Source organism: Emys orbicularis, chromosome 8 (assembly GCF_028017835.1).
Source record: "Emys orbicularis isolate rEmyOrb1 chromosome 8, rEmyOrb1.hap1, whole genome shotgun sequence".
NCBI lineage: Eukaryota > Metazoa > Chordata > Testudines > Emydidae > Emys > Emys orbicularis.
In genome coordinates, this window is record NC_088690.1 from 68,631,343 (window position 1) to 68,658,378 (window position 27,036).

Here is a 27,036-nt window from a genome sequence, read left to right on the forward strand (position 1 = left end):
GATTCCCGTGAAGTGAGGGAGTGTATCAACAGCCTGTTCTGCCGCTCAAACTAGGCATGAGGTGGGACACAAGCCTGCTGTCTGCAACCTTCCTGACCCCAACAACTCGCTTCAGCAATTCCCAAAATCACATCCACTTACCAGGGGCCTCCTCTCCTGTCTGCGGTTCGCCAATATCTGACTGCTGTGACTGGCTAGGCTCCTCCAGGGTAGAAAAGAGCTCCCAACTGTATGCATCTCTGGCCTCCGAGTCATCCTCTGCCTCTGGTTCCACCTCCCCCTCTTCATCCAAGATTGGCTCCTCCTGCTACTCTCAACTGGCAATGGAGCCAACGAAGTATCCACAGGGGACTTCGCAGTGGAGGTCGGGTCACCATCGAGTATCACGTCCAGCTCTTTGTAGAACCGGCTGCTCGTGAATGTAGCACCGGAGCGGCGGTTTGCCTCCTCCACTAATTTTTTTCCCTGGGTGCTCCAGCCAGCAAGAATTTGAAGAACAGCTAGCCAAAGTCTAAATAATATGGGTGAACTAGAGTGCCTCGTATTACATGAGGATATTGATATAGTAATAGCAAAAAATGTTTTAAGTACATCAGAAGCAGGAAGCCTGCTAAACAACCAGTGGGGCCACTGGACGATCAAGATGCTAAAGGAGCACTCAAAGACGATAAGGCCATTGCGAAGAAACTAAATGAATTCTTTGCATCAGTTTTCACAGCTGAGGATGTGAGGGAGATTCCCAAACCTGAGCCATTCTTTTTAGGTGGCAAATCTGAGGAACTGTCCCAGATTGAGGTGTCATTAGAGGAGGTTTTGGAACAAATTTATAAACTCAACAGTAATAAGTCACCAGGACTAGTTGGTATTCACCCAAGAGTTCTGAAGGAACTCAAATGTGAAATTGCAGAACTACTAACTCTAGTCTGTAACCTATCATTTAAATCAGTTTCTGTACTAAATGACTGGGGGGTAGCTAATGTGACACACATTTTTAAAAAGGGCTCTGGAGGTGATCCCTGCAATTACAGGCCTGACTTCAGTACCAGGCAAACTGGTTGAAACTATAGTAAAGAACAAAATTGTCAGACACATAGATGAACATAATTTGTTGGGGAAGAGTCAACATGGTTTTTGTAAAGGGAAATCATGCCTCACCAACCTACTAGAATTCTTTGAGGGGGCAAAGCATGTGGACAAGGGGGATCCAGTGGTTATGTGTACTTAGATTTTCAGAAAGCCTTTGACAAGGTCCCTCACCAAAGGCTCTTAAGCAAAGTAAGCTGTCATGGGATCAAGAGGGAAGGTCCTCTCATGGATCGGTAACTGGTTAAAAGATAGGAAACAAAGGGTAGGAATAAAGGGTCAGTTTTCAGACTGGAGAGTGGTAAATAGTGGTGTCCCCTTGCGGACTGTAGTGGGCCTAGTCCTATTCAACATATTCATAAATAATCTGGAAAAAGGAGTAAATAGTGAGGTGGCAAAATTTGCAGATGATACAAAACTACTCAAGATAGTTAAGTCCCAAGCAGACTGCAAGGAGCTATTAAAGGATCTCTCAAAACTGGGTGACTGGGCAATAAAGTGGCAGATGAAATTCAACGTTGATAAATGCAAAGTAATGCACATTGGAAAACATAATCCCAACTATACATGTAAAATGATGGGGTCTAAATTAGCTGTTAGCACCCAAGAAAGAGATATTGGAGCTATAGTTCTCTGAAAACATCCACTCAATGTGCAGCAGCAGTCAAAAAAGCAAACAGAATGTTGGGAATCGTTAAGAAAGGGATAGATAATAAGACAGACAATATCATATTGCCTCTATATAAATCCATGGTACGCCCACAGCTTGATTACTGCGTGCAGATGTGGCTGCCTCATCTCCAAAAAAGATGTATTGGAATTGGAAAAGGTTCAGAAAAGCATGACAAAAATGATTAGGGTTATCCACGTGAGGAGCAATTAATAAGACTGGGAATTTTCAGCTGGGAAAAGAAACGACTAAAGGGGGATATGATAGAGGTCTATAAAATCATGACTGGTGTGGAGAAAGTAAATAAGGAAGTATTATTTACTCCTTCTCATAACACACGAACTAGGGATCACCAAATGAAATTAACAGGCAGCAGGAAGTACAAAATACAAAAGGAAGTATTTTTTCACACAGTGCACAGTCAACCTGTGGAACTCCTTGCCACACGATGTTTTGAAGGACAAGACCCTAATAGGGTTCAAAAAAGAACTAGATAAATTCATGGAGGATAGGTCCATCAATGGCTATTAGCCAGGATGGGCAGGGATGGTGTCCCTAGCCTCTGCTTGCCAGAAGCCTTCACCACATTCTATGGCAGCTGACTTTAGGCAGTCTCAGGGCCTCCTTAGAATGGAAGCAGACACCTTGCAGATCCCTCTGGAGGAGGCCAAAGATCCACAACACAAGCTGCTAGATATTTTGCAGTCTGCAACACCCTCCAGAGTGATGCTACCTATTAATGAGGCTTTTCTGGATCTGGCGAAAACTATCTGGCGCCTGCCACTATTCCATCAAGGTGCAAAAGGATTGATAAGTACGATGTGCCCCTTAAGGATTCTGTCTTTTTATTTTCCCATCCCCTCCTAACTTCCTAGTAGTGGATGTGGTGAATGAAAGGGGTAGGCAGCATTTTTCAAGATCTACCCCTTATGACAAGCCACAAAGGTGGCTGGATCTCTTTGGACAAAAGTCTTACTTGGCAGGGTTGCAGAAGTTCTGGATCGCAAGATACCATACCAAGTATGGTCAACATACAACTTTTACTAATTATAACATCTGCAGGGAGCAGTTCCAGTCTGTCGTTGCCGAGGGTCAGCTGTTGGCCAGAACAGCTCTCCGAGAGTCTCTAGTTGCTGCAGATAGTGCTGCCACATCCATCTCCATTGCAGTAGTTATGCATAGGGTATCATGGCTCCAACTTTTGGAATTTCTAAAGAGGTTCAGAAAACAGTAGAGGGCCTCCTTTTGATGGTCATAAGCTTTTCTTGGAGACACAAATGACTCCCTGCACACGTTGAAGGGCTCTGGGGCTACCGTACATTCCTTGGGCATTTACACACCTACGAGCAAGAAATGTTTTAGTAGGTCTCAGGCTGCCCAGAGGTCATGCCCTGCTCAGGTCTTGGAATACCATAGAACCCCAGAACCTCCCAGAGAGAGAGACAGGTTTCAGAGGAAGAGGGCTGCACAGCTGCCCTCCATGACCACCCAGGCTTCATCTAAACAGTTTTGATGGGTTGGTCTAGGGTTCGACGATGACTCTGGATTTACAGTTTCTGTGCTCTAGCCTACCTCCCTGCCTTTGGGGACTGTCTTGTCCATTCTGACCAGGCTTGGGAGTGAATCACCATGGACTGATGATTCTTGAAGGTCATAACATCGGGATATACTATCCAGTGTGTCACTCCTCCCTTCCACCCCGCCCCTTTCCCATCTGTCTTCAGGGACCCCCCTCACAAATTTATACTGAGGCAAGAAGTAGACTTTCTCCTCTGACTAGGAACGATAGAACCCTTCCTCTAGGGTTAGGGGCTTCTACTCAAAATATTTCCTAGGGCCAAAGGAGGACAGAGGTTGGAGGTTGATTTTGGATCTGAGACTGATCAACAAATTCGTGAAGCCTCAAAAGTTCAGGATGGTGACTCTAGCACTTTAATTCTTCTTCGAGTGCTGTCCCTGTGGGTGCTCTACTCCAGGTGTCGGTGCGTCCCGGCACCGTTGATCGGAGATCTTCGGTAGCAGTGCCTGGTGAGACGTGAGACGCACGCACTCAGCTGCTGTCTCACGGCGGCGTTAGGGTCTGCCTGAGCGCATGCGTCCCGCACCCCCCTCAGTTCCTTCTCAGCCGTCCTCGGCTGAAGATGAGACTCGGGGCAGTGCTGAATCTCTTCCCTGGTCACTGAAGGAAATAAGTAAAAAGAAATAGAAATAGTTAGACAGAAATATCCCAGTTCTCTCCCTTCTTTTAGAATAGTTCGTTAGTTTAAAAAAAAAAAAAAAAAAGAAAGAAAAAAAACGTTTTCTCTCCCGTTCGACTCCCGTTGAGACTCTCCCCCAGGCAATCATAGTCAATGATGCTGGGGTCCCCGGGCTTTAAGAAATGCGACTCCTGCAAGGAACCTATACTGCGGTCTGACGGACACTCACGGTATGTGAAGTGCCTCGGCAAGATACACGTGCCTGCTAAGTGTATCCATTGTACCAGCCTGAAAACCAGGGCTCGTCGTGACAGGGACTTGTGGCTAAAAATGCTCCTGATAGAGAAATCTCTGCAGCTGTCTATGGAGATGGGCACAAGTAAACCCTCTCCCTCACGCGCCCCTGGTAGGTCGGAACCGATCAGGAGCGCGGCTTCACCCTCTCAAGTGAGGAGGCAGGAAGCCCCAATGTCTCCGCACAGAGACTTTCAAAAGGGTAAAGGGTCTCCGGCGAGATCTTTACCCTCGGTGCTGACAGCGCCAAAAGCAGGCACCTCCAACCGCCCCAGCACCTCAGCCATGGCTTACACGGGGCGCAAAAGCAGGGACCCGACTTCCCACAGAGGGAAGCTCTCCTTGGCACCGGTCCTGTCGGCACTGAAGATGGACCCGGTACTGGCAGCGCATTCTACCCTGGCACCGAGTCTGCCCATCACCCCCACAGCAGATGCAGACCCCATGCAGGGTGCCTATAAACGGCCCACGGCACCCATGAAAGCTAAACAAAAGTCGCTGCGGGCTTCCGCTCACGCTCCATGCCCTGCAGACCACAGCCCATGGAGCAGCAGCAATTTTTGCATCAAGATGACATCTCCGTGGCCCCTGAGCCTGACTCTCTGCTCCTTGACACACAGCGCTCAGTGTTTGAACAGCCATTCTCGCCACCCAACCTGGCTACCCCCACTGACAGAGTGACATGCAGCAGCAGGCAGAGTTCTCCCCGCCTGATTCTCCTCCTCCACCAGAGCCATATCTATCTCAAGGCATGGCACCTCACAAGAACCAGCCTCAGTTTCCCTACTTTGTTCCCCCGTGGGCAGGGCCTCACTTTTCTTACCCTGTGCTTTGGCCTCAGTGGTACCCTTGGTCGGCTCCTGCTGCCACTCCTCCTTGCGGCCCTTCCACCAGACCGCAAGCCCATTCTGCGCCTCTATCTCCAGCTCCATCTACATCTAGAGCTCCTGGACCCCCTCTTGAAGAGGTGGGCTATGAACCCTTCCCTGATTCACCAGCTCCTAACTCTCCATCAGCTGCAGATGGAGTCCTCATGCCTCCACCGCCACAAAATGTGGAGGACTTTAAGCAATTCCAGGAACTTTTCAAGCAGGTGGCACTCAGCCAGGACATTCCTTTTGGAGGAAGTCCAGGAGACACAACACAGACTCCTCAAAATCCTCCAACCCTCTGCGCCCTCAAAGATCGTGCTACCCATAAACAAAGCCCTCTTAGAACCAGCTGACACTCTCTGGCAGACCCCTGCCTCCATCCCACCAACAAGGAAAAAGGCTGAACGTAAATACTATGTTCCCACTAAGGATGTGTAGATAACTTTTTTTCACCACCCACAACCAAACTCTCTTGTAGTGGATGTAGTGACACAGAACAAAACAGCCACAATACCGGCCCACTCCGCAAGACAAGGACCTCAAACGGCTTGACCTCTTGGCCGCAAGGTTTATACCTCCTCCACTTTGCAATTTAGAATTGCAAATTACTTTGCCCTCCTTGCAAGCTATGACTATGACAATTACAACAAGCTCTTTGATTTTACCTATCATATCCTGGAGGACAGGAGAGCGGACTTTAAGTCAGTCCTTGTCGAAGGTCAATTGGTGTCCAGGACGGCACTACAAGCATCCCTGGACATGGCAGACACATCAGCCCACACTACTGGAACTGCGGTGGTGATGCACAGGTCTTCCTGGCTGTCTGCATCCGGTGTCCCCAAAGATCTGCAGACCAAAGTGGAGGACCGGCCCTTTGACAAAGATAAACTTTTTTCTAAAAAAACTGACTAAGTCCTTCACACTATGAAAGACTCTAGACACACCCTGCGCACACTGGGCATATACCCGTCCCTCCCCAGGAGACAACATCATTAACCTTATTAGAGGCCTTGCGCACAACAATATCACCGGCCCCAGTCCAGACCATATGATGATGGGAAGCACCACAACAGACCTTGTAGGCGCAGACAAAACCATGCGCAACCAGCTACCTCCCACTCAGCGAGAAACAAACAGCAATTTTGAAGTGTTTGTCGGGGGTCTTCGAAACCGCCCATTGACTCTGCCGCTTATTTGGCCACCACCTCCAGTTTTTCCGCTATGTCTGGCAACAGGTCACACAGGACCGCTGGGTCCTGGAAATAGTTCAATCAGGTTACTCCATCCCTTTCATATCCTGCCCGCACACCCTTCCCTGTCCCTCTTCAGGGTGCTCACAAGCACCTACTTCGCGTAGAAGTGGCTCATCTTTTACAGCTAGGTGCAGTGGAACCTGTACCAATGCAACGTCGGGGAGAAGGCTTCTACTCCCACTACTTTCTGACCCAAAAGAAAAGTGGGGGATGGAGACCTATACTGGACCTACGCCGAGTGAACAGATTTGTACGTGTACAGAAATTCAAGATGGTCACATTGGACACAATAATACCCGCGCTAGAACAAGGGGACTGGTTTACAGCCCTCGACCTACAAGATGCCTATTTTCACATATCCAGCACACAGACACTTCCTGCGATTCACAATCGGACACAACCATTTTCAATACAGAGTGCTTCCATTCAGACTCTCCACAGCACCGAGAGTATTCTCCAAGACCCTAGCTGTAGTTGCGGCCCACCTCTGCAAACACGGGATTATACTTTTCCCCTACCTAGACGACTGCCTTATCAAAGGTGGCTCATACGACAAGACATTAAAGGCGACGCGTTTTATCATCTCCCTCTTCCACAGTCTAGGCCTGCAAATAAACTTCCAAAAATCCACCTTGATACCCACACAGCAGATCGAGTTCATTGGAGCTCACCTGGACTCAATTCGAACCAGAGCCTTGCTCCCACACAACAGATTCCTCGCTATTACGCATCTCATACACACGCTCTCTGTTCGCTCCAGAATATGGGCACGAACCTGCCTACAGCTTCTTGACCACATGGCAGCCACCACCTTTGTGGTCAAATATGCCAGACTGCACATGAAATGTCTTCAGGGTTGGCTCAACTCCAACTATAAACCCAGCAGACACAGCTTCTGCATGACACTAACTCTTCTAGCAAACGTATTGGCCATCCTACAATGGTGGACAAAACCAGAAAACCTGCTCTCCCAGGATAACGGTCGGCTTCTCCATCCGCAGCTCCAGAAACTCCAACTGACGGCGTGGTTCCTTCATGGTTTCAAACCCACGAATTAGCTTGTTCAGAGCAGGTCCAGTACGTTGTCCTGCACAGTAGAAGAGACTCTACTTGTAAGACTTACCTGCAAAAGTGGTTCTCCATATGGTGCTTCCACAGATGCTTGACACCCCAGACCCTGACCCTCCCTGACATCTTAGACTACCTTTTAAAACTAAAACAGGACGAGCTCTCGCTCAGCTCTGTACACCTTGCGGCTCTCACCACCTTCCATGATCCGCTGAACGGATATTCACTTTTTGCCCACCCCACCATAACACACTTCCTCACGGGCCTTCAAAATCCCTACCCTGAGATTCACCCACCAGCAGCCTCCTGGAATCTCACCCTAGTTCTCCGAGGCCTCCCTTAAAGCCCCTGGCTTCCTCATCCATGCTCCACATGTCTATGAAAGTAGTTTTCTTCGTTGCCATAACGTCAGTGAGAGGGGTCGGTGAAATAAGCACCCTGATGGCCTACCCTCCCGACACGATTTTCTCTAAAGACAAGGTTACAATGCGACCCCACCCCAAATTCCTCCCCAAGGTGGTGTCTACTTTCCACCTTAACCAGCCAATACACTTACCTGCATTCTATCCCAAACCTCACAAGACTCCACAGGAAGTGGCATTATGTACCCTGGACGTAGGGTGACCAGATGTCCCGATTTTATAGGGACAGTCCCGATATTTGGGGCTTTTTCTTATATAGGCTCCTATTACCCCACCATCCTCTGTTCCGATTTTTCACACTTGCTGTCTGGTCACCCTACCTCGACGTCAGACGGGCAATTGCATTTTATCTAGACAGAACTAAGGCATTCCGTAAATCCCTTAAGCTATTTGTGTCCACTATCGAGAGATCAAAGGGTGCTGCTATTTCTAAGCAATGACTCTCCAAGTGGATCTCTGACTGCATCAGATCCTGCTACCAGACTCAGAATGCTCAACCACCCAAGGGCATCAGAACTCACTCTACTCGGGTGATATCAACATCCGTTGCATTCCTCCACAACGTACCTATTACCAGTATATGCAAGGCGGTCACGTGGATATCTGACCACACATTCGCCAAACATTATGCTACCACACAGGATACCACAGCAGACACCATAGTAGGCCACACTGTACTGTCTACCATTATCACTGCTGCAACTCCAAAATCCCACCAACCATAGTGGGTACTGCTTCACATTCACCTGGAGTGGAGAACCCACAGGAACAGCACTCGAAGAAGAGAAGGTTACTCACCTTGCAGTAACTGAGGTTCTTCGAGGTGTGTCCCCCTGTGGGTGCTCCCTCTACTTTGGAGTACTAATCAGACAACTCTAAGGTAGAGAAGGAACTGACGGGGGGGGGTGCGGAATGCGCACGCTCAGGCAGACCCTAACGATGCCGTGAAACAGCAGCTGAGTGCATGCGTCCCGACCAGGCACTGCTACCGAAGCTCTCCGATCAATGGCGCTGGGATGCACAGTCGCCTGGAGTAGAACACCCACGGGGACACACATCTCGAAGAACCTCCGTTACTGCAAAGTGAGTAACCTTCTCTTCCTTTACTAGAGAATGGGGATTGGCTTTTGTCCTTCAACCTACAAGATGCCTACTTTCATATAACTATACACCCATCACACAGGAAATACTGACGATTCATCATAGGTCAAGATCATTTTCAGTATTGCGTGCTCTCCTTCGGCCTATCCTGAGCTCCAAGAGTATTTTCAAAGGTTCTAGTAGTAGTGGCAGCTTACCTTAGGCAGGAAGTGATATTGGTCTTCCTGTACTTCCACGACTGGCTACTCAAGAGCAACACCTTCGAGGCTGTGTTATTGCCACCCAGATGACCCTCGCTCTGTTCCAAGAGTTGGGCCTACAGCTGAATGTAAAGAAATCCATGCTGGTACATGTACAAAGGATACAGTTTATAAGAGTGTACTTGTACCTCCCTTTGGACAGATTAGTGACCTTGTTTGGTCTGGTAGGGACAATTCAGGGAAGCCCTTGGGTCACAATAAAGTACCGTCTTCAATGCGTGGGCTGTGTGGCAGCTTGTATCTTTGTGACCAATCACACAAGGCTACACCTCTGCTGCTTCCAGGGTTGGCTAAAAACTCCCTATTCTCTGAACAGGGTCACTTTGGACAGGTAGGTGACGGTCCCCTTGCACTTAAAAAACTCCCTAGACTGGTGGTAGGAGCAACGCAGCGTTTGTGCGTTTATCCCTTTCTGTCACCCAACCCCAACAGTGACTAACTCTGACGCTTCCCTGTTAGGATGCGGGACCCACCTCGACACCCTCATGGTTCAAGGCAGATGGACAGCCCACAAAACCAGTCTCCACATCAAACTGTTAGAGCTAGAAATCTCCCATCAAGGGCTCAAGAGGTGCATACACACTTGAAGTGGAGCACCCATAGGGGGACACATCTTGAAGAGCCATAGTCACAGCACAGGGCAAGTAAAATTTCTTTGTGGCATAGCTGAAAATAGACCCTCTGTATCTTGACTCATCATTTTGCGCCTTAACCCCAAGACCGTCTTCCTCCCATTTAGATAGGACTATTTGGAGATTCAGTATAGGCTAGAAAAATGTCCATGCATGAGTATATTCTGTCCCTTTTTATAAGTATGTTAAAACAGTGATCTATACTTTTAATGTTGGTGGAGAAGGATCTTACCAATACCTAAGGATCCTTTTAACAAACATTAGACTTCCCCCCCCCCCTCCCCAAAAGTGGGCACAAAATAGTTTTAGGCACATGTTTTCAGATACACGAAGTAATGGCCTGACAAAGCTTTACGTGCAGTAAGGGGAGAAGTGCCGTTCTCTTTTATCACAATGTTATTCCAAAATGCGTTTCTCATGACAGGACCAGAACATCTGGCTGTACGTACCTGGATGACTGGAACCATTCCAGTGTACATTGGTGGTATTATACTCAGTCTTCTAACCAATAAAACCAGTTTAATCTTTAGCTACCGTATGTCTTGGGCACACAAGTTTCTCCTTTCAGAAAAGTAAGACTTCAGTTCCTGCTCCCATGTTAATTTAGTGCTGTCAACCAAGTGCATAAGGTTGGTCACACATTGGAAAAATGTCAGTGTTTTGTGAGCTGTTTGTCAATTCATGATCTAAGGGAAGCTGGGAGCCAACACTTCTTACAAGGATCTTGTCACTTTAGTAGGTTCAAATGTCAGAAGAGACTATATTATGATCACCTGGTCTGATTTCCTGTATAACACAGGCCAGAGAATTTCACCCAAGGATTCTTGCATCTAATACACATACTCCAATTCAACCACAGATCTTTTAGAAAGGCATCCAGTTCTGATTTAAAGACTCCAAGTGTTGGGAAAGCTTACCATACTTATTGGTAATCTGTGTAAAATGTGCATCTTATTTGCAGTTTGAACTTTGCTGACTTCATCTTCATTAAGTAACTAATAAATTGATTAACAAGTTAACTTAGACTGTTTGTACCAGTCTTTGAAGAAATATAAGGGTTAAGTGCTTAAGGTAGAGTACTTAAGTCACAATTGATTTTATTATTCAGATGCCTGAGGTAGCATGCTTATGAAGAAAAAGTTACGTTATTTACCGTAAGTGGAGTTGAGAGAGAGATGTTCAGATCGTCCCCATGTTTTTTTTTCAGTAGGTCAGTTTCGCAAAGACAGCCAGGAGTGAAGGAGTTTGGCCATCATGTTTCCCTTTCTAAATGTGATCTTAGCACTGTGGGATGCATATATCAAGGCGTGTAGTCTTGTTCCTAGTTAATTATATGTGATTTCTGGAACTATGCAGTATAGCATTCTACAGTAGTAATAGTAATATAATAATATCACCAAGCTCTTGTAGTGCTTTTCATCAGAAGTTCTAAAAGGGCTTTAGAAAGGATCATATTTTATAGAGGGGGAAACCGAGGCACAGAGGTGAATGACTTGCCCAAGGTCACCCAGCAGGCCGGGTGGCAGAGCTGGAAATAGAAACCCAGGTCTCTTTGCCCTAGTCCAGAGCTCTATCCACTATGCAGCATTGCCTGCCAGTAGTGTAACTCTGTAGAGAGAATACTTTTGGAGAACCCCAGCTACCTTAAGTAATCTAGTTATATTTGCACAAAATGAATTTTTGGTGAAGTAGAAGCTACTTGGAGGTAATTTTTAATATGGCAGCAATCAACAAAATGCGGTCTCATGCAAAGGTACCGTATTCCATTCTTCTCCTTCGCAAAATTGCCTTTGCAAGTCTCCCTGAGTTGGAACGTCATGCAGTGACTTACAAATCCTAGAGCCATTTCAAATCCATTAATAATCAATCATTAGGGCCATGACAGTGCATCAGCTGAAGAACAGAACAATTGAACCACGATTGTAAAAAGGCCCCAGTTATTTATTCTTTTTTTTCTGCCTTGCCTGGGGAGCCCTGCAGACCAGAGAAGTCCAGAATGTCTGTAGCACTTAGCAGTACACAGACCTTCCCCCTCACCCACACTTCTTCCTCTCAATAAGCCCACCATGTTATATAAAAGAGAGCAACACAGGTCAGTCTGAAGCTTCTCCTGCTCTTGGAAAAGGCTCCCCTGGCCACTTGTGGAGCCTTTATGGTCCTTGTGTGCCACTGTAGCAGAATCTGCATGTAACACTTTTTGTTTATTTAAAAAAAAAAAAAAAAAAAGATTGTCTGGGCTCTCTCTGTCTCTCAGTGACTCCCAATCACATGTAATTGGTTCCAAGTAAAAAGATGCGTTTTTCTAACAGCCCTGGAAACACAGTGACTGGGGAGTTTTCTTTCTTTCCCTCATATCCCCACTTGTCTTAAAGATTCTCTAGGCCAAATTGTTATCTTATTTATGCCTGCCCAATGCCATTGTCTCAAGAATAATTTCATATGCAACCTCTTTGCCTTTGATGGGTTTATACAGATATAACTGATTGGAATTTACTAAATCTTTGTTGATGCTGCATCAGAAGGAATAGAATCTGGCTCTCTGCTGTGTTGGCTTTCACTTAGTGAAATGTGGTAAACTGTATCACTGAAGTCAGCCGATGAAGTGCTGAATATACAGAGCAGTACTGCTGTATAAAAAGGTATGCAGCTCAATGGTCTACACAGGCACATTAACGCACAGCACGAGTGTGCTTTAGAAATCGCATCCCAGTAGAGTGTCTTCTCCTACTGTTGATGCAAGCCCTAAATGACTAGCCAAAAGTCACACAGGAAGTCTTGGAATTGAACCCAGATCCCCTGTGTTGCAGTCTGGTACTTTAACTAATTCTGTTGTGGTTTTGTTGAAGGGAGTGGTAAAATAAGGTCTGTAAATAAATCTGATTCTACATGTTGGCTTGGAGTGCCATAATCTCTATGCTAAATGGGATGGGATGGCGCTCTTGACCTTTTAAGATGCTTCCTTTCACATCTCTCTTAGGAAATTGCACAGGAAATACCTCTGAATCAGAAGGGGAAGACTGCTGTCTGTACAAGGTGTTCCCATTTGGGTTATCTGAGGATTCAGTTTACACCTTTTTCTCTGCAGTTCTTTAATACTGCAGTGGCAGTAGGTGCTTGTTTCAGGAGGGCAAACTTTGAATCTGAATTAGTACTTCTGAGCTCTTGCCTGTAAGCTTGCCAGTTTACTACAGAGAGACGGGATTTGAAGAGGCAATTTTCTGAAGGAGAAAGGAAGGCTACTTTACCATGGAATTCTGTGAATCTATTGCCCTTGCAGATCCACCTTGACTTGCCCTCCTTCCTCACCTCTTTAGAGGCTTAAGCAGAATATTGTTCAGGCAGAGCGGAGCAGAGGGATGTCTGTTGATATGGCCCTTTTGTCACCTAGATTAGAATGTTTTCAGATCAGTAATTAAGGTGTACTCATGACCAGAATGGTTAACTGCTTTTAAGTGGTTCTGGGACTCCTGAGAAATGGCATGTGACTTCTACAGTATGATCTGCAGAGGAAATGTATTCAGAAAACTCTATGTACTGGTAAGTAATGTTTCTTGTTTTGGAATTCATAAATATGTGAGAAATGTACGTCTTCAGTTTTAATCTTCTGGGCCACGTTTTTTGTCACATAGGAAAGTTACATGTCACAATCAATTAATTTTTCCCTTTTTTTGCTTTGTGTTTTAAGTAACAAGCCAAACCCCAACCAGATCAATGTAAATAATGTCAAACCAGGAGTGGTAAATGGTACAGGAGGACAGGCACAGAACACGGGAGCAGGACGGGCCTGTGAAAGCTGCTATAGTAAGTGATTTGCAATTGTGCAAGAGCAGCAGAAGTACTCTAGCACTAAGACTAAAGTAAAGCTTTAATGGGGTGGGTGAAATAGGCAGGGTTTTTCTTTACATAAATGTTTCTAAGTTTTTAGAGTGGGTGGATTTTATTGTAAATAGCTGTAAGAGCTGATGTTTCCTGTGAAATAATAGATGGCTCCTGAGTGAAGACAAGTATTTAATTCATTGGAGAGCTTTATAATGTTTTCACAGCTTTATAATGGTAGTGGAAAGTCCAAAGAGCATGGTTACATCCTTGTATTCACTATGGTCTTATCGGCTAATATGTCTTGGTCTGATAGGCTTCCCTCTCCTTTATGGAGAGCCTTTTAGATGTGCTAAAACATAGGACTGTATGGAGAGTCAAAATGACTGACTCTCTTTCTCTTCCCTAAGTAAAGTTGGGGAGGGGATTTCTAAAATAGAGGGGAAAAGTTACAGTTCCCCCCACCTATGCAAAAGGGGTGGTTGTGTTTCGGAGTTACAGCATAAAATATCTCAAAGGCATTACCAGGAAGTTTCCCCATCCTAATGACTCTTACTCATTTTACTGTTTCAAATGATATACTACAGAATATAATTACTTGAGCTAAGGCCATTATAAGAGACAAGGTGGGGGAGGTAATATCTTTTATTGGACCAACTTCTGTTGGTGAGAGAAACAAGCTTCTGAATTTATACAGAGCTTTTCTTCTGTGTAGCTCGAAAGCTTCTCTCTCTCTCACCAACAGAAGTTGGTTCAATAAAAAAATTTACCTCACTACCTTGTCTTTCTAATATCCTGGGACCACCACGGCTATAACAACACTGCATAATGCCATTATAAAACATTTAATGATAATGGAATTTGCCTCATTTTTGATACAACAGGCTTATGATCTAGTTTTGTTACCTTGTGAAGCTGAAAGGTCTTTTTCTCCTTTGAGATTGTAAAGATGGTTGTAAAGGCTATAAACTTTGAAAATCAATTCTGTTTAAGAATATATATATATATTTCCACCTTTATTATCCCTAGCCACACAGTCTTACCAGTGGTATTCTTGGGGTCCCCCTAACATGCAGTGTCGCCTCTGTGCATCCTGTTGGACATACTGGAAGAAATATGGTGGCTTGAAAATGCCGACGCGATTAGATGGAGAGAGACCAGGACCAAACCGCAATAATATGGTATGTGCATCCAGCGTAAAATAATATGGTATGTACATCCATTGCAGGAGGCTCAGTACTGCAGGTCAGGGAACCGAATGCTCATTCCAATGAACAGTAATGGAAAAAGTATCCCTTATTCCTGCCACACACAACCACATCAAATAATATACAGTAGAACCTCAGAGTTATGAACACCAGAGTTACAAACTGACTGGTCAACCACATGCTTCATTTGGAACCGGAAGTACGCAATCAGTCAGCAGCAGAGACACACACACAAAAAAGCAAATACAGTACAGTACTGTGTTAAACATAAACTACTAAAAAAGGGAATGTTTAAAAACAAAAACAAAAAAAACAGACAAGGTAAGGAAACTGTTTCTGTGCTTGTTTCATTTAAATTAAGATGGTTAAAAGCAGCATTTTATTTTCTGCATACTAAAGTTTCAAAGATGTATTAAGTCAATGTTCAGTTGTAAACTTTTGAAAACTACCATAACGTTTTGTTCAGAGTTACAAACAGCCTCCATTCTCGGGTGTTCATAGCTCTGAGGTTCTACTGTACAACTGTTTAAAGCCTAAACCAACAGAATTATTAGTCAGAACTTGGCTTTTTTATGACATGGTAAGGGTCTGGCCTGTGCAATAATTGATAAGTCATCTTTGTCCACATGTAGTTAAGTATGTAAACCTTAGCCCAAGGCCAACCTTCCAAGATATTGAATGCTTAAATTGGTCCACATTAAAGTATAGGGCCAAAGTTTTCAAAAACGAATAGTGGCTAGGGAAGAGCAGCAGCAGTGCAGATGGGAGAAGATAGTAGGTTGTGTTGTGTTCTTAGCTTGTTGAGACTTCCCTCCTAATCTCTGCCTCCCACTCTTGTCCTTACCTCTATATCTGTGGTTTTCCTTCAGCCTGTATCAACTCCAAGCTCCTATCTCTGTCCCCAGGAGCCTTTCAGAAACTGAGTAGAAGCAAATACTTTACTTTGAGTGAGCATCCTTTAAAAATTTAGGAAAGCGGGGGTTGGATAGGAGGGTGTAGGTGGAAATGACTTTTAGAATGGACTATGTATGTGGTGTTAACTGATGCTGGTTTCTGGTGTTCTGCAAATTTCTAATAAAAATCAGTTGTGAACAATAAAAGTGCTTGTGCTTTTTCCCTTTTCCCAGAGTCTTCATGGTGTGCCAGTGCGAAACAGTGGGAGCCCCAAATTTGCCATGAAAACACGACAAGCTTTCTATCTGCATACAACAAAACTGACAAGGATTGCCAGACGCTTGTGTCGAGAGATCTTGCGTCCTTGGCATGCAGCAAGACATCCCCACCTGCCCATCAACAGTGCAGCAATCAAAGCAGAATGTGAGTATTTATCCAGACATCCAGCTACTTACTATGAAATTGGGAAACCAGAATTTGAGATTAATTCCTTTGGGAAAGACTTGAGTTAAATCTTTCAGAGGTACTGTGGCTAAGCACAGATGACCTGCTGTTACTTATTTCCTTTACAGAAATGGCCTTAACTCATCACACTATTATCAAATAACACATTTGAAATTGCTCAGCTTTTTTTTTTTTTGTGTCACTTGTTTGCCAGTATGCAGCACATTCCCTTGCCTGTGTGTACACTTGCCAAAACATGCACCTACTCTGTAAACATCCTTTTTTACTAGAAAGCTCTCCAGAGAAAAGTTGTTTTAGACTAAGTTAATGTCCAAGACTCCATTCATTTTTAATAAGAAAATAAATGTTTTCCCAAATCCCGATATTGTCTTCACAGGCACAGCACGCTTACCAGAAGCATCAGAAAATCCATTGTTGTTAAAGCAAGTTGTTCGAAAGCCTTTAGAAGCAGTACTCCGGTATTTAGGTAAATATGCTACAGGCTAATTCTCCTAACTGCTTGCGTATTTTCATACTGCTGGGTAAACTGATCTGGAAAAATAGGATCCGCTTCCCCCAAAATGTTGCCCATCTCTAGAAATAAATTAATAACCTTTGGTAAGGTCCTGAAACGTTCAGTTTATAGACTATTGTGTCCTTCTCTGGAACAGAGGAAAGTTCAAAATGGCCCCTGCAGCCTTTCTCCTCTTCACACTATGTAGAGGTGTGGTGGCTCAGCAGCCTACTACCCACCCTCCATCCTATATGCGAAAATCCTCTTTAGCAGTCATGAGGCAGCCTCCGGTGTCTGGGTGAGAGACCTTCTGCTTACAATCCATAAATGTGATTGGTGGGATGCAGTTGGCTGGTCCACAATCCCACTCTGGTACAGTCTTAATGTAACTCCTACAATGGGATCCACTGTGCAGCCTCTTCTCAAGTCTAAAAGGCCTAAGGATACAGAGCTTTCTCCATGAAGTGCTTATAGTAAGTGTTATGCAGCTCTGCTTTGGGCCTCTCCTTAGCATCATAATTACTGCACAGTAGGCAAACGTCTGAGAAGGATGTCACTAGAGTTTAACAGAAAATGAGTTGGCATTTGCTTGCTTGACCTTTCATGCCTTTGAGGGTAAAGATTCTGTAGTGGAAGAGGTTTAAGTGCAGAAATTATGGTCAGTGAAAGATTCATAGATTTCAAGGCCAGTAGGGACCATTGTGATCATCTAGTCAGACTTCGTGCATAACACAGGCCACAGAACTTCCCCAAAATAATTCCTAGATTGTTAGTTCTTGCATCCAACTACTGATCTCAAAAAAACATTTAGGTGCCAGAGGGGTTCAGTAGGTAGTCCTCTTCCTCACGAGTGAGTTTGAATCATGATCCCAGGGTGAAGTTAGTATGTATTGTGCTGCTGGAGGTTCTGTCTTTCAGATTGCACATAAAAGAAAGGTCTTAATCACTTCTGACCATTTTAAAGCAGCCAAACAAAACCCCAGACTGCTTCCCTCTTTTACAAAAGTAGGGGAATTAATTCTTGTATCCTGTCCAAAAATTCCTTCTGCAGTTTTGTTTGGATACAGCATTCTTCTCCTCCTGTCCTAAGTAGTTTAGCATTGTTTTGTGCTGTTAAACATCCGACACAGTCTTCCTTAAGAGTGGATGGCATGATTTCAGGTGTGTATAGTTTGCAATGTGAAAAGTGCTTTGGGATCTTTGAAACAAATGGCTGATATTTTATTAGCACCTTTTATCCAAGTATTTCAGTTAATAGAACTAAAATTGTGCTTAATTTGATCTGTTGCTGTTTCCTATAAATATATTGCTCTCTGCAAGTTGTTATATAATCACACCTGAACCATACATTGCCTTAAAGAAAGATCCCATATCTGGGAATGCTGTCAAATGAATATTGCAGTAACCCATGATATTTGTGCATTAATTGGCTATTGGTGCATGCCTTGAGTGTGTTATGGGGCAGAATGGTGAAGGCTCTATGACTTTACCACAGCCCGTGCTGGCATCAGAGTGGCTTATTAACTGTTTCTTTTGTATTTAAAAAAAATACGGTGCTTAATGTATTGCATCCTTCTCCTATTCAAAATATAAGGATAAGAGGAATAATGGGGGAAAGGCTACAAAAGCGCTTCTTGTAATATTTTTTATGTAGATTTTTTTTATATCAGTTATTTTAACTTCCTCTTCTCTTATTACACCTCCACCCCGATATAACGCGACCCGATATAACATGAATTCGGATATTACGCGGTAAAGCAGTGCTCCAGGGGCGCGGGGCTGCGCGCTCCAGCGGATCAAAGCAAGTTCAATATAACGCGGTTTCACCTATAATGTGGTAAGATTTTTTTTGGCTCCCGAGGACAGCGTTATATCTGGGTAGAGGTGTACTTAATGTTTGTTTTTGTAGGTAACTGAACTCCTTGACCCTGCTACCCTCTCTAGTGTCCTATGAACTAGCTCTCTCTTCACTGCAGTCTGTGGCCAGACAGCCACTGTCAACTCACTTTTTGTTGAAGTTGAAATTGAAGACTCCCAATTTTGTAATTAAATAACCATTGAGTTTAAAGGGACCAGAGACCACAAACTGCTCCTGAGGGACTGGCAGGTTGTGCAGGTGGGGTCAGGGGCAGTTGTAAAACTGTCATGCTTCTTCCTGGTCTCCTCCTCCAACAGACACTACACAGCCTCCTTCAAACTTGCCTGGTTAGTTTAAATACTGAATTTAGGAGCCTTAAATGAGCACCCAGAACAGCGCTCTAATGTTAAAAGCATCCTCTGGCCACTTCTCTAGTCTTGCTGAGTGATAGGGATGGGGAAGTGGAGATTGGCTTTAGTATCTAGAGCACTGTTCAACTGCTTCTAAATTCCAGAGAGTTGATTTGGGAGTTACTTTAAGGCTCCCATTTCAGCAATTAAACTAATTATCTGTTAACTTTGATAAGAAATTGTGAAGTCAGTTTTGTTTCTTTGAATATTTTTATTTATAAAAGATAAGCTTCTGTGTGTCTATTGTCTGAATACTCATTAAATATGGTTTGTCTGCTTTTGTTCTAGGTACAGTACTTAACAATTAAAATATTCTGTAATAATAAATATCCCCAAAAAATCCCCAAACTGTATGCATGCAGCACAACCAAAATGTAGCCACTAAAGGGAGAGGAAATTTTGCTATGGAATCCTAGTGAAAAAAACACTTTTTATGAAAAAAGAACAGGAGTACTTGTGGCACCTTAGAGACTAACAAATTTATTAGAGCATAAGCTTTCGGATGCATCCGAAGAAGTGGGTTGTAGCCCACGAAAGCTTATGCTCAGTCTCTAAGGTGCCACAAGTACTCCTGTTCTTTTTGCAGACACAGACTAACACGGCTGCTACTCTGAAACCTGTCACTTTTTATGAAGAGTACCATAGGATCTTTAATGTTCACACAGAATAGGACCTTGGTTTTTAATGTCTCATTTGAAAGCAAATGCTTCAGTGGTGTGACAGATTTCAGTGTGGCTCTTAAACTGGAAAACAGGGCCACTCTCCTTTTGATGTAACTATCTTCAGGAGTGTTGTGCTACTTCTTGCTATTACAGAGTCAAAGCTGTGAATCCATAGTTAGGGCTGAGAAAAAGCAACTCATTTTAAACCCCTGTTTTCAGTTGCTTGTAACTTTCTCAACATCTTTTCCTTCGGCACGCCATGCTTGATCTCTGCCTCAGCCAAAAGGTTAGATTTAAATTATGTGCATGTTCTTGATAGTTTTGTTTTAAGTCCTCAATGGCTTGGCCAGTTTAGGAACTGCATTTATTGAATACTGATGAAATTGGCAAAGTTGTAACTTCTGGGTAGCCTGTGGGTGTTGCATGACTTCTTGAAGATGGCTTCTAATATAGAGCAGCCTAGAAATTATCCATAATCAGTGGAAAACATAGTTTTAGAAAAGGATACAAAACAGCCTTCTAGCACCTATTTTAGGATTATATTGCAGTGTATATTACAGCACAGGTTAAACATCCTTGTTGAATTCAGCAGTATATTTACAATGCTTTATATAAGTAGCAATCTTCTGTTAGACTTGGGGCCAAATTCAGAAGTGATATATGTGGCAATTTGTTTTCAGACCTCTTTTCACTCATTCAGATTCCTTTGCATATCAGTAGAGTAGGCTTAAGTCAGTATAAGGCAGTTTGAATGTAAGGGTTTCTGTTAATATAAGAGGGGTGCGCCTTACATTATCTCTGAATTTTGCCCTTTGTGTTTGGGTTTATAGTCTCCATGTATCTACTAATAAAAATAACACACTGCTGTTTTACAACAGAATCTCATCCATGTCCTCCGAAACCAGACCCCGTAAAGAGCTTGTCCAGTTCTCTTAACAATCTGACTCCTGCCAAGTTTACACCTGTCATAAACAATGGATCCCCAACTATCTTGGGAAAAAGAAGCTATGAGCAACACAATGGGATGGATGGTAAATATTTTCTATTACATGTACATTGTCATCTGTCGGGTGTTTCTTGTGTCGTCAAGCAAAGTGCTCCTGTTAATTACTTCCATTTCAGTATTTTGTAAAGAGTATTGCCAGATGGAGAGCATCAGTCCTTATTCCAGGGGAGATTGCTTTTTTTATTTTAGGGGCCTTGATAGTTTTGAACAAGAAATGTTATGGTTTATTTTTCTCTTCTGGCAAAGGCTGATTTGATTTTGCTTGTGCAGGCATGGATGTGTACGGTCTGAGTAGTACATTGATACAGAGCTGCTAGGCTAGTGGAACTCTGTCTACTTTGACCATGTCTTGATGTCAGGCTGGTCTCAGCCTGGCAAACATGAGAGAATAAGACAAACCTCTTTTTTTTTTTTTTATTACTATTACTACCATGGGAATTACTACAGAAAATTTCCCAAATGTTTTTTCCTCTTTCATTAAGAATTTACTGTTTCTTCCCTGGTTGGCCCTCTCATTGAGAGTCCTCCTCTCACTGTTGATGGGTCTCACCCCTTCCTTCAGCCCAGTAAACAGCATGGGTAAAGGCAGCATGTGCTTGCAGCAGGAGATGGAGGTACGGTTCTCCTGGCATGGAGTCCAGGGCTCTGTCTTGAAGAGCTAGCCATCAGCTGAGAACGGCAAAGCAGGGAAAGTGCCACTGGCTCCTCAGTCAAGAATGAGATGGCCTATTCAAATGGCCTTAACAGGAATAGGAAGGTGGGGAATGGCTCAATTAAAAGAAGGAGCATCTGCAGCATGGCACTTAACAGTGATTGTGACAGGGTGAGGAGAAAAACGTAGTAGCTTCCAACTTTCCCAGAGGTGAGCAAAACTGACTGTCATGCCTTCAAAGACCTCCTTTGGGAGTGAGACTAGATTGTCTCCCATTCTGCTCCAACCCCATAGCTTTAATACAGCACAGTAAATTTATCTAGCCATTGCATTTCAATACAGCCACACCGGGGTTTTTCCCCTTCACATTTATTCTTAGATTAAATTAGCATTTATATTGAATGCAAATTACACAAGCAGCAATGGACATCTTGCTGTTTGTGTTTAATATTTAGCTTTTAAAAAAATGCTACTGTTCAGATTGCTGATATGGTGTTTTTTCTCTTTTCTGTTCACTCGTGCTCTGTCAGGCAACGTGAAGAAGCGCCTATTGATGCCTAGCAGGGGTAAGACCTCAAAGCTGCGCTCAGCTTATGCTAGGAGACTGTGATTTTTAGTTTCATCTGTTGGCTTCTCTAGTTTGCTTGTCTGCTTTGTGGCTACTAATGCTGTGTGTAAATTTTGTGTTGGTGTCTAAATGTTCTTTGGATAACCTCTGTATCCATGGTCTATGCACTGCTAATTATTTTTCAGCCTTTTTCACGTGTGGGGCTAGTAATGGTACAACCATAGTTGTTGCATGGAAGTGGTAATGAAATGAAATATTCACTTTATGCTACTAAAATCCCCAAATTATCCAACATTGTTCTAGCAGTTTTGTAAAAGCTATTGAAAGTTTAGGAATGTAACGATAGCTTGGGTGGGTTTTTGATTTCACTATTTAACCTTAGGAAATGTAGGCTTCAAATATTCTATATGAATTTAAATATCAAACACATACAGATCAAAAAAGAAGCAAAATCTAGTAGGATATACTCTGCCTTTTAGTCATGACCCTTCATAATGTCAGCGACACTGCTAGCTGTTTGATTAGCCAGCGCTGCTGTGCATATCCATCTTTAGCAAGCAAGCACCTGTAATTATAATACTTTGCTCGTACATAGCACTTTTAATTCATAGATCTCCAAGTGCTTTACAAGGTTAGTAAGAATTATTCTTCTTCCAGTGCTGGTCCTATGCATATTCCACTCTGCATATGCATGTGCTCCATGCACCTGGAGTCAGAATTCTTGCAAGCAGCAACCATTTATCTTCACGTGCGCCCTTTTCCGCCTTGTGTTTCCAACTGAAGGCATAAAAGGGTGAAACGGACCGGCTGCCTCTCCAATTCCTTCTTACTGCTGCATGGCCTGGGATGGCAAAAAAACTTCAGGGCCAGACTTCAAAGAGAAACTGCTGAGCTTCAGTTCATTTGCAAATTTGACACCATCAGCTCAGGATTAAACAAAGACTGTGAATGGCTAGCCAACTACAAAAGCAGTTTCTCCACCCTTGGTGTTCACACCTCAACTGCTAGAAGAGGGCCTCATCCTCCCTGATTGAACTAACCTTGTTATCTCTAGACTGATTCTTGCCTGCATATTTATACCTGCCTCTGGAAATTTCCACTACATTCATCTGACGAAGTGGGTATTCACCCACGAAAGCTTATGCTCCAATACATCTGTTAGTCTGTAAGGTGCCACAGGACTCTTTGTCGCTTTTTACAGATCCAGACTAACATGGCTACCCCTCTGATAGAAACATAAGAGTAAGTCTGCTTCAAAGATGTCAAACACAGCTCTGCCTAAATCGAGCAGGTCTGCTCATTCAACCCCTAAGGACTTAGGATGTACTAAATCTCAGGGCCATGACCCTAAACCCCTAAAGCCAGAGTTGTATCAGTACTTGGCCCCGTACCAGTGACACCAATTCAACTGCTACCATGCAAGTCAAAAAGTCAGGATCCATCGGTTCAACCACCGTCCGTACCATTGGTTCTGTCTCTCACATGGAGCCTCCCTTCTCTGACCCTATCAATGAGAGCAGATTGGACCCTACGCATTCTAGAGAGGTCAGAGACTTGTACTACATCGGAGGATAACTTTGCTCTTCCTGAGCCTCAGTTTCCCCCAACATCAGAACCTTCTCTCACTAGGGAGATTGTGACTCCACTAGAGGGTGTTACCAATGACAGAAGCCTATATCCTCTTCCATCTACTGGCTGTGCCTTTCCTCCTTTGGAACCGTCGTTACCACCATTGGATCTGGACCCATTTTTCTCTTCCTTAGGAGAATCTGAACCACTAGAGGAGCCATCATCTTATCCTACAAGAAATGTTATTCAGAGCTTCCTGGTACCAACCTCCACCTCAACATTTACCTTGGCAGCATTGGTACCTGATGCCTTGGGGACCCCCACAACCTCCTCCTGACCCAGCTTACTGTCCATACTGGGGACCATGGGACCCATATGCCAGATATAAAGAGCCCATGTGTTTTGCCAGGGAATCACTTCACCATTCTCCTCTGAGGGAACCGTGAGAGTTTCCTCCTTATCCCACAAAAGAGAAGGACTGTGAACGAGTTCTCCATTACTGATAAGCTTGCCTTCTTCATTCCTGATGAAGCAGTCACCCGGCATCTCCATCCTCTCTGGACGACCATAAACAATTACAAGATTTATTGTGTAGGGTGACAGAGGAACTACAGAGCTCCCTAGATGAGATCCAGGACTCTCAAAACAAACACCTGGATATCTTGCAAATGACCGGGTCCAGTCAACTAGCTATTCACAGACTTTGTAGACAAACTACCTCAGCAAGACAGCTTGCTTCCATGCTCTTATTGAAGAGGGTAAGCTGAGGGCAGAACTGTAGAGCCCCGTGTGGATACTAAATTTGTATCCGCATCCAATCCAAAAAAACGGTCTGCAGATATTTGTGGCTTTGCAGGGCTCTGCAGAACTGCACTTCAATCAGCAGTTAATGCAGCAGAGACAGCTTCTAGATTGATGGAATAGCCATTGTGATGCCCTGAGAGTCATGACTATATGCTTCAGAATTTCTCAGGGAGATCCATAACACCATGGAGGACTTGCCCTTCAGTGGAGCTCACCTTTTCACTGAAAAGATAGATGAGTCCTTATGTACTTTAAAGTACTCCAGGGCCACCCTCACTCCTTGGGAATATATACACCTGCCCCAAAAAGGAAGTATCACAAGTGATCTTACAAACCTAGACTGGCGAGTTGACAGTTTTATCACTCCTGATAAGAGACAAAGGATATAGAAGTCTAATTTTCCTGAACCTTCTATGTCTACAGCACCATCTCAACCCCCTCCCCCAGCTAAAAGATATTTTTGATAGGAGTTAGATAGCTGCAAACCATTAATGAAACCACCTCGATCCCATCCCCTCATATCCTTCAGAGGTCATTTAGCACCATTTTCACAACTGGAATTCTATAACAACAGACAAGTGGGTATTAGATATCCAGTCTGGCTATGCAATTGAGTTTACTTCCCTATGTCTCCAAAACCGCTATCCTTCTTCAGGGACTATTTTTATTAGGGGATTCTCAGGCAGAAAGTGGAATCCCTCCTCCATCCAGGAGCAATAGAGCGGGTGGTACTTCAGCACCAGGAAATGTACCTCCTAGTCCCCAAAAAGAAGAGAAGCTGGAGACCTATCTTCAATCTCCACAATCTCAACCACTTCACATGAAATTCTAGCCTGCGAATAGTCACTCTGACATCAATAATCCCATCCCTGGAAAAGGATATTTGGTTTACAGCTCTCGATATGAAAAATGCCTACTTTCACTTGAATGTTCACCCTGCCCACAAGTGTTTTCTCAGATTCATGGTGGTCACTGACCACTTCCAGCACAGGTCTCTCTGGTAGTAGCAGCTCATTTCAGACGGAACAGCTTCACCATCTTCTCCTATCTCAATGACTGGCTTCTTGTTGCTAGGACGTGTCAAGAAGCCTATGAGTTGACCTCATTAATGCTTCAGCCGCTTTTTTAGGAGTCTGTCTGAACCTGGAAAAGTCTATCCTTGCTCCAATGCAGACTATAGACTTCATGGGGACCACTTCTAGATGCACTCACAGTGAGAGATTATTTACCAAGGGACAGGTTTTACACTATGAGCAACTTGATAGACCAGGTTATGCGCAAACCTCAAGCTCCAGTGAGAACTTTTCTTTCCCTCCTGCGGCACATGGCTTCATGCACTTACATTACCCCATTTGCCAGAATCCACCTATGTTTCCTTCAGATGTGGCTCCACACAGTGTATTCACCAACCAAATGCAGCATAATTACCATGGTAACAATTCCTTCGAGTAACATGGTGGAAGATCCTCATCAGGTATGTGTGGGCATCCCCTTCCTACCTTCCTTACCAGACAAGATGATCATTTCAGGCATCTCTCTCTTAGGCTGGGGAGCCCACGTGGACAGTCATATGGCACAGAGCACTTGGAAACCAGGATGCACACCAACCTTCTGGAACTTTGAGCAGTCAGAGCAGCTTCAAAGGTTTTTCTGCAATTTATCCAGTCCCACCATGTCCTCATAATGTCAGACATGACAACCACCTCTTACATCAATAAGCAGGGAAAGGTGAGATCCACCTCCCTGTGTAGAAGCAGTCACCTTAGGGAATTGGTGTGTCAGGAATCGAATCATCCTGTCAGCAGCTTACCTTCCAGGAACTCGGAATGTGTTGGTGGACACCCTCAGTAGGCCTTTTGTGGTCAATCATGAGTGGCGATTGCATAATTCAGTGGTTAACAGAATCTTCGCTCAATGGGGGACCCCCACCTCAGATCTGTTCTCTTCCCAAACAAACAGGGAATGCAACATCTACTGTTCCAGAGGCGTTCTGGGTCTACATTTTCGAGGAAATGTTCTCCTTCCCTTGGTCAGGACATTTCCCCCAAACGAAAAGGGAATGAAACGTCTACTGTTCCAGAGGAGCTCTGGGTCTACATTTTCGAGGAAATGCTCTCCTTCCCCTGGTCGGAACATCTTACCTATGTCTTTACTCTCTTACTATTCCTGCCTCAAGTCTTAAGGAAGATTTGACAGGACAGGGTACATATCATCCTCATCAACTACTATTGGCCCAGACAGTTTTGGTTCCCAAATCTCCTTCTAATGTCAACTTGCCCTCTGATTAGCTTCCAGTCCTTTCCCAATCTTTTGACCCATGAGAAGGGCAGGATCAAGCATTCTAGCCCTGAAACACTCCATCTCATGGCTTGGTTTTCGGATGGACATCACTTAGAACATTGCTGCTGTGAATCCTTACAAATCAGCCTTAACAGCAGAAAAGATTCCACTGGGAAATGCTGTTTCACCAAGTGGAAGCATTTTCCCATCGGGACACAGCAGAAACACATATCTCCTGAGTCAGCAGATATTCCAAAATAAGGGGAATGTCTTCTTTCCCTCAGTTCTATGAGAGTCCCCATGGCAGCAATCGGTGCGTGCCATCCACCATCAGATGGTTATTCAATAACCCATTGACTGGCAGATTCTTGAAGGGCCTAATTAGAACCTTCTCACTAGTAGAGTAACCTACTCCTCAATGGGGCTTAAATCTTGTACTTTTGGCACTCTCAAAGCCTTCCTTCAAACCATAAGGTGAGACATCAAAGGAGTAGGTAT

At 44.1% G+C, this 27,036-nt stretch overlaps 1 protein-coding gene across 1 annotated transcript in view; it reads left to right on the top strand.

Moving 5' to 3' along the window:
* Positions 1-27,036, top strand: part of MTA1 (metastasis associated 1) — a 160,401-nt gene that overhangs the window by 101,710 nt on the left and 31,655 nt on the right. Inside the window, exons 12-17 of the mRNA XM_065409048.1 lie at positions 13,539-13,654; positions 14,699-14,850; positions 16,005-16,194; positions 16,613-16,702; positions 20,538-20,690; positions 21,848-21,883. Coding sequence (XP_065265120.1) covers positions 13,539-13,654; positions 14,699-14,850; positions 16,005-16,194; positions 16,613-16,702; positions 20,538-20,690; positions 21,848-21,883 — 737 coding nt within the window. The remainder of the gene's footprint in view (positions 1-13,538; positions 13,655-14,698; positions 14,851-16,004; positions 16,195-16,612; positions 16,703-20,537; positions 20,691-21,847; positions 21,884-27,036) is intronic.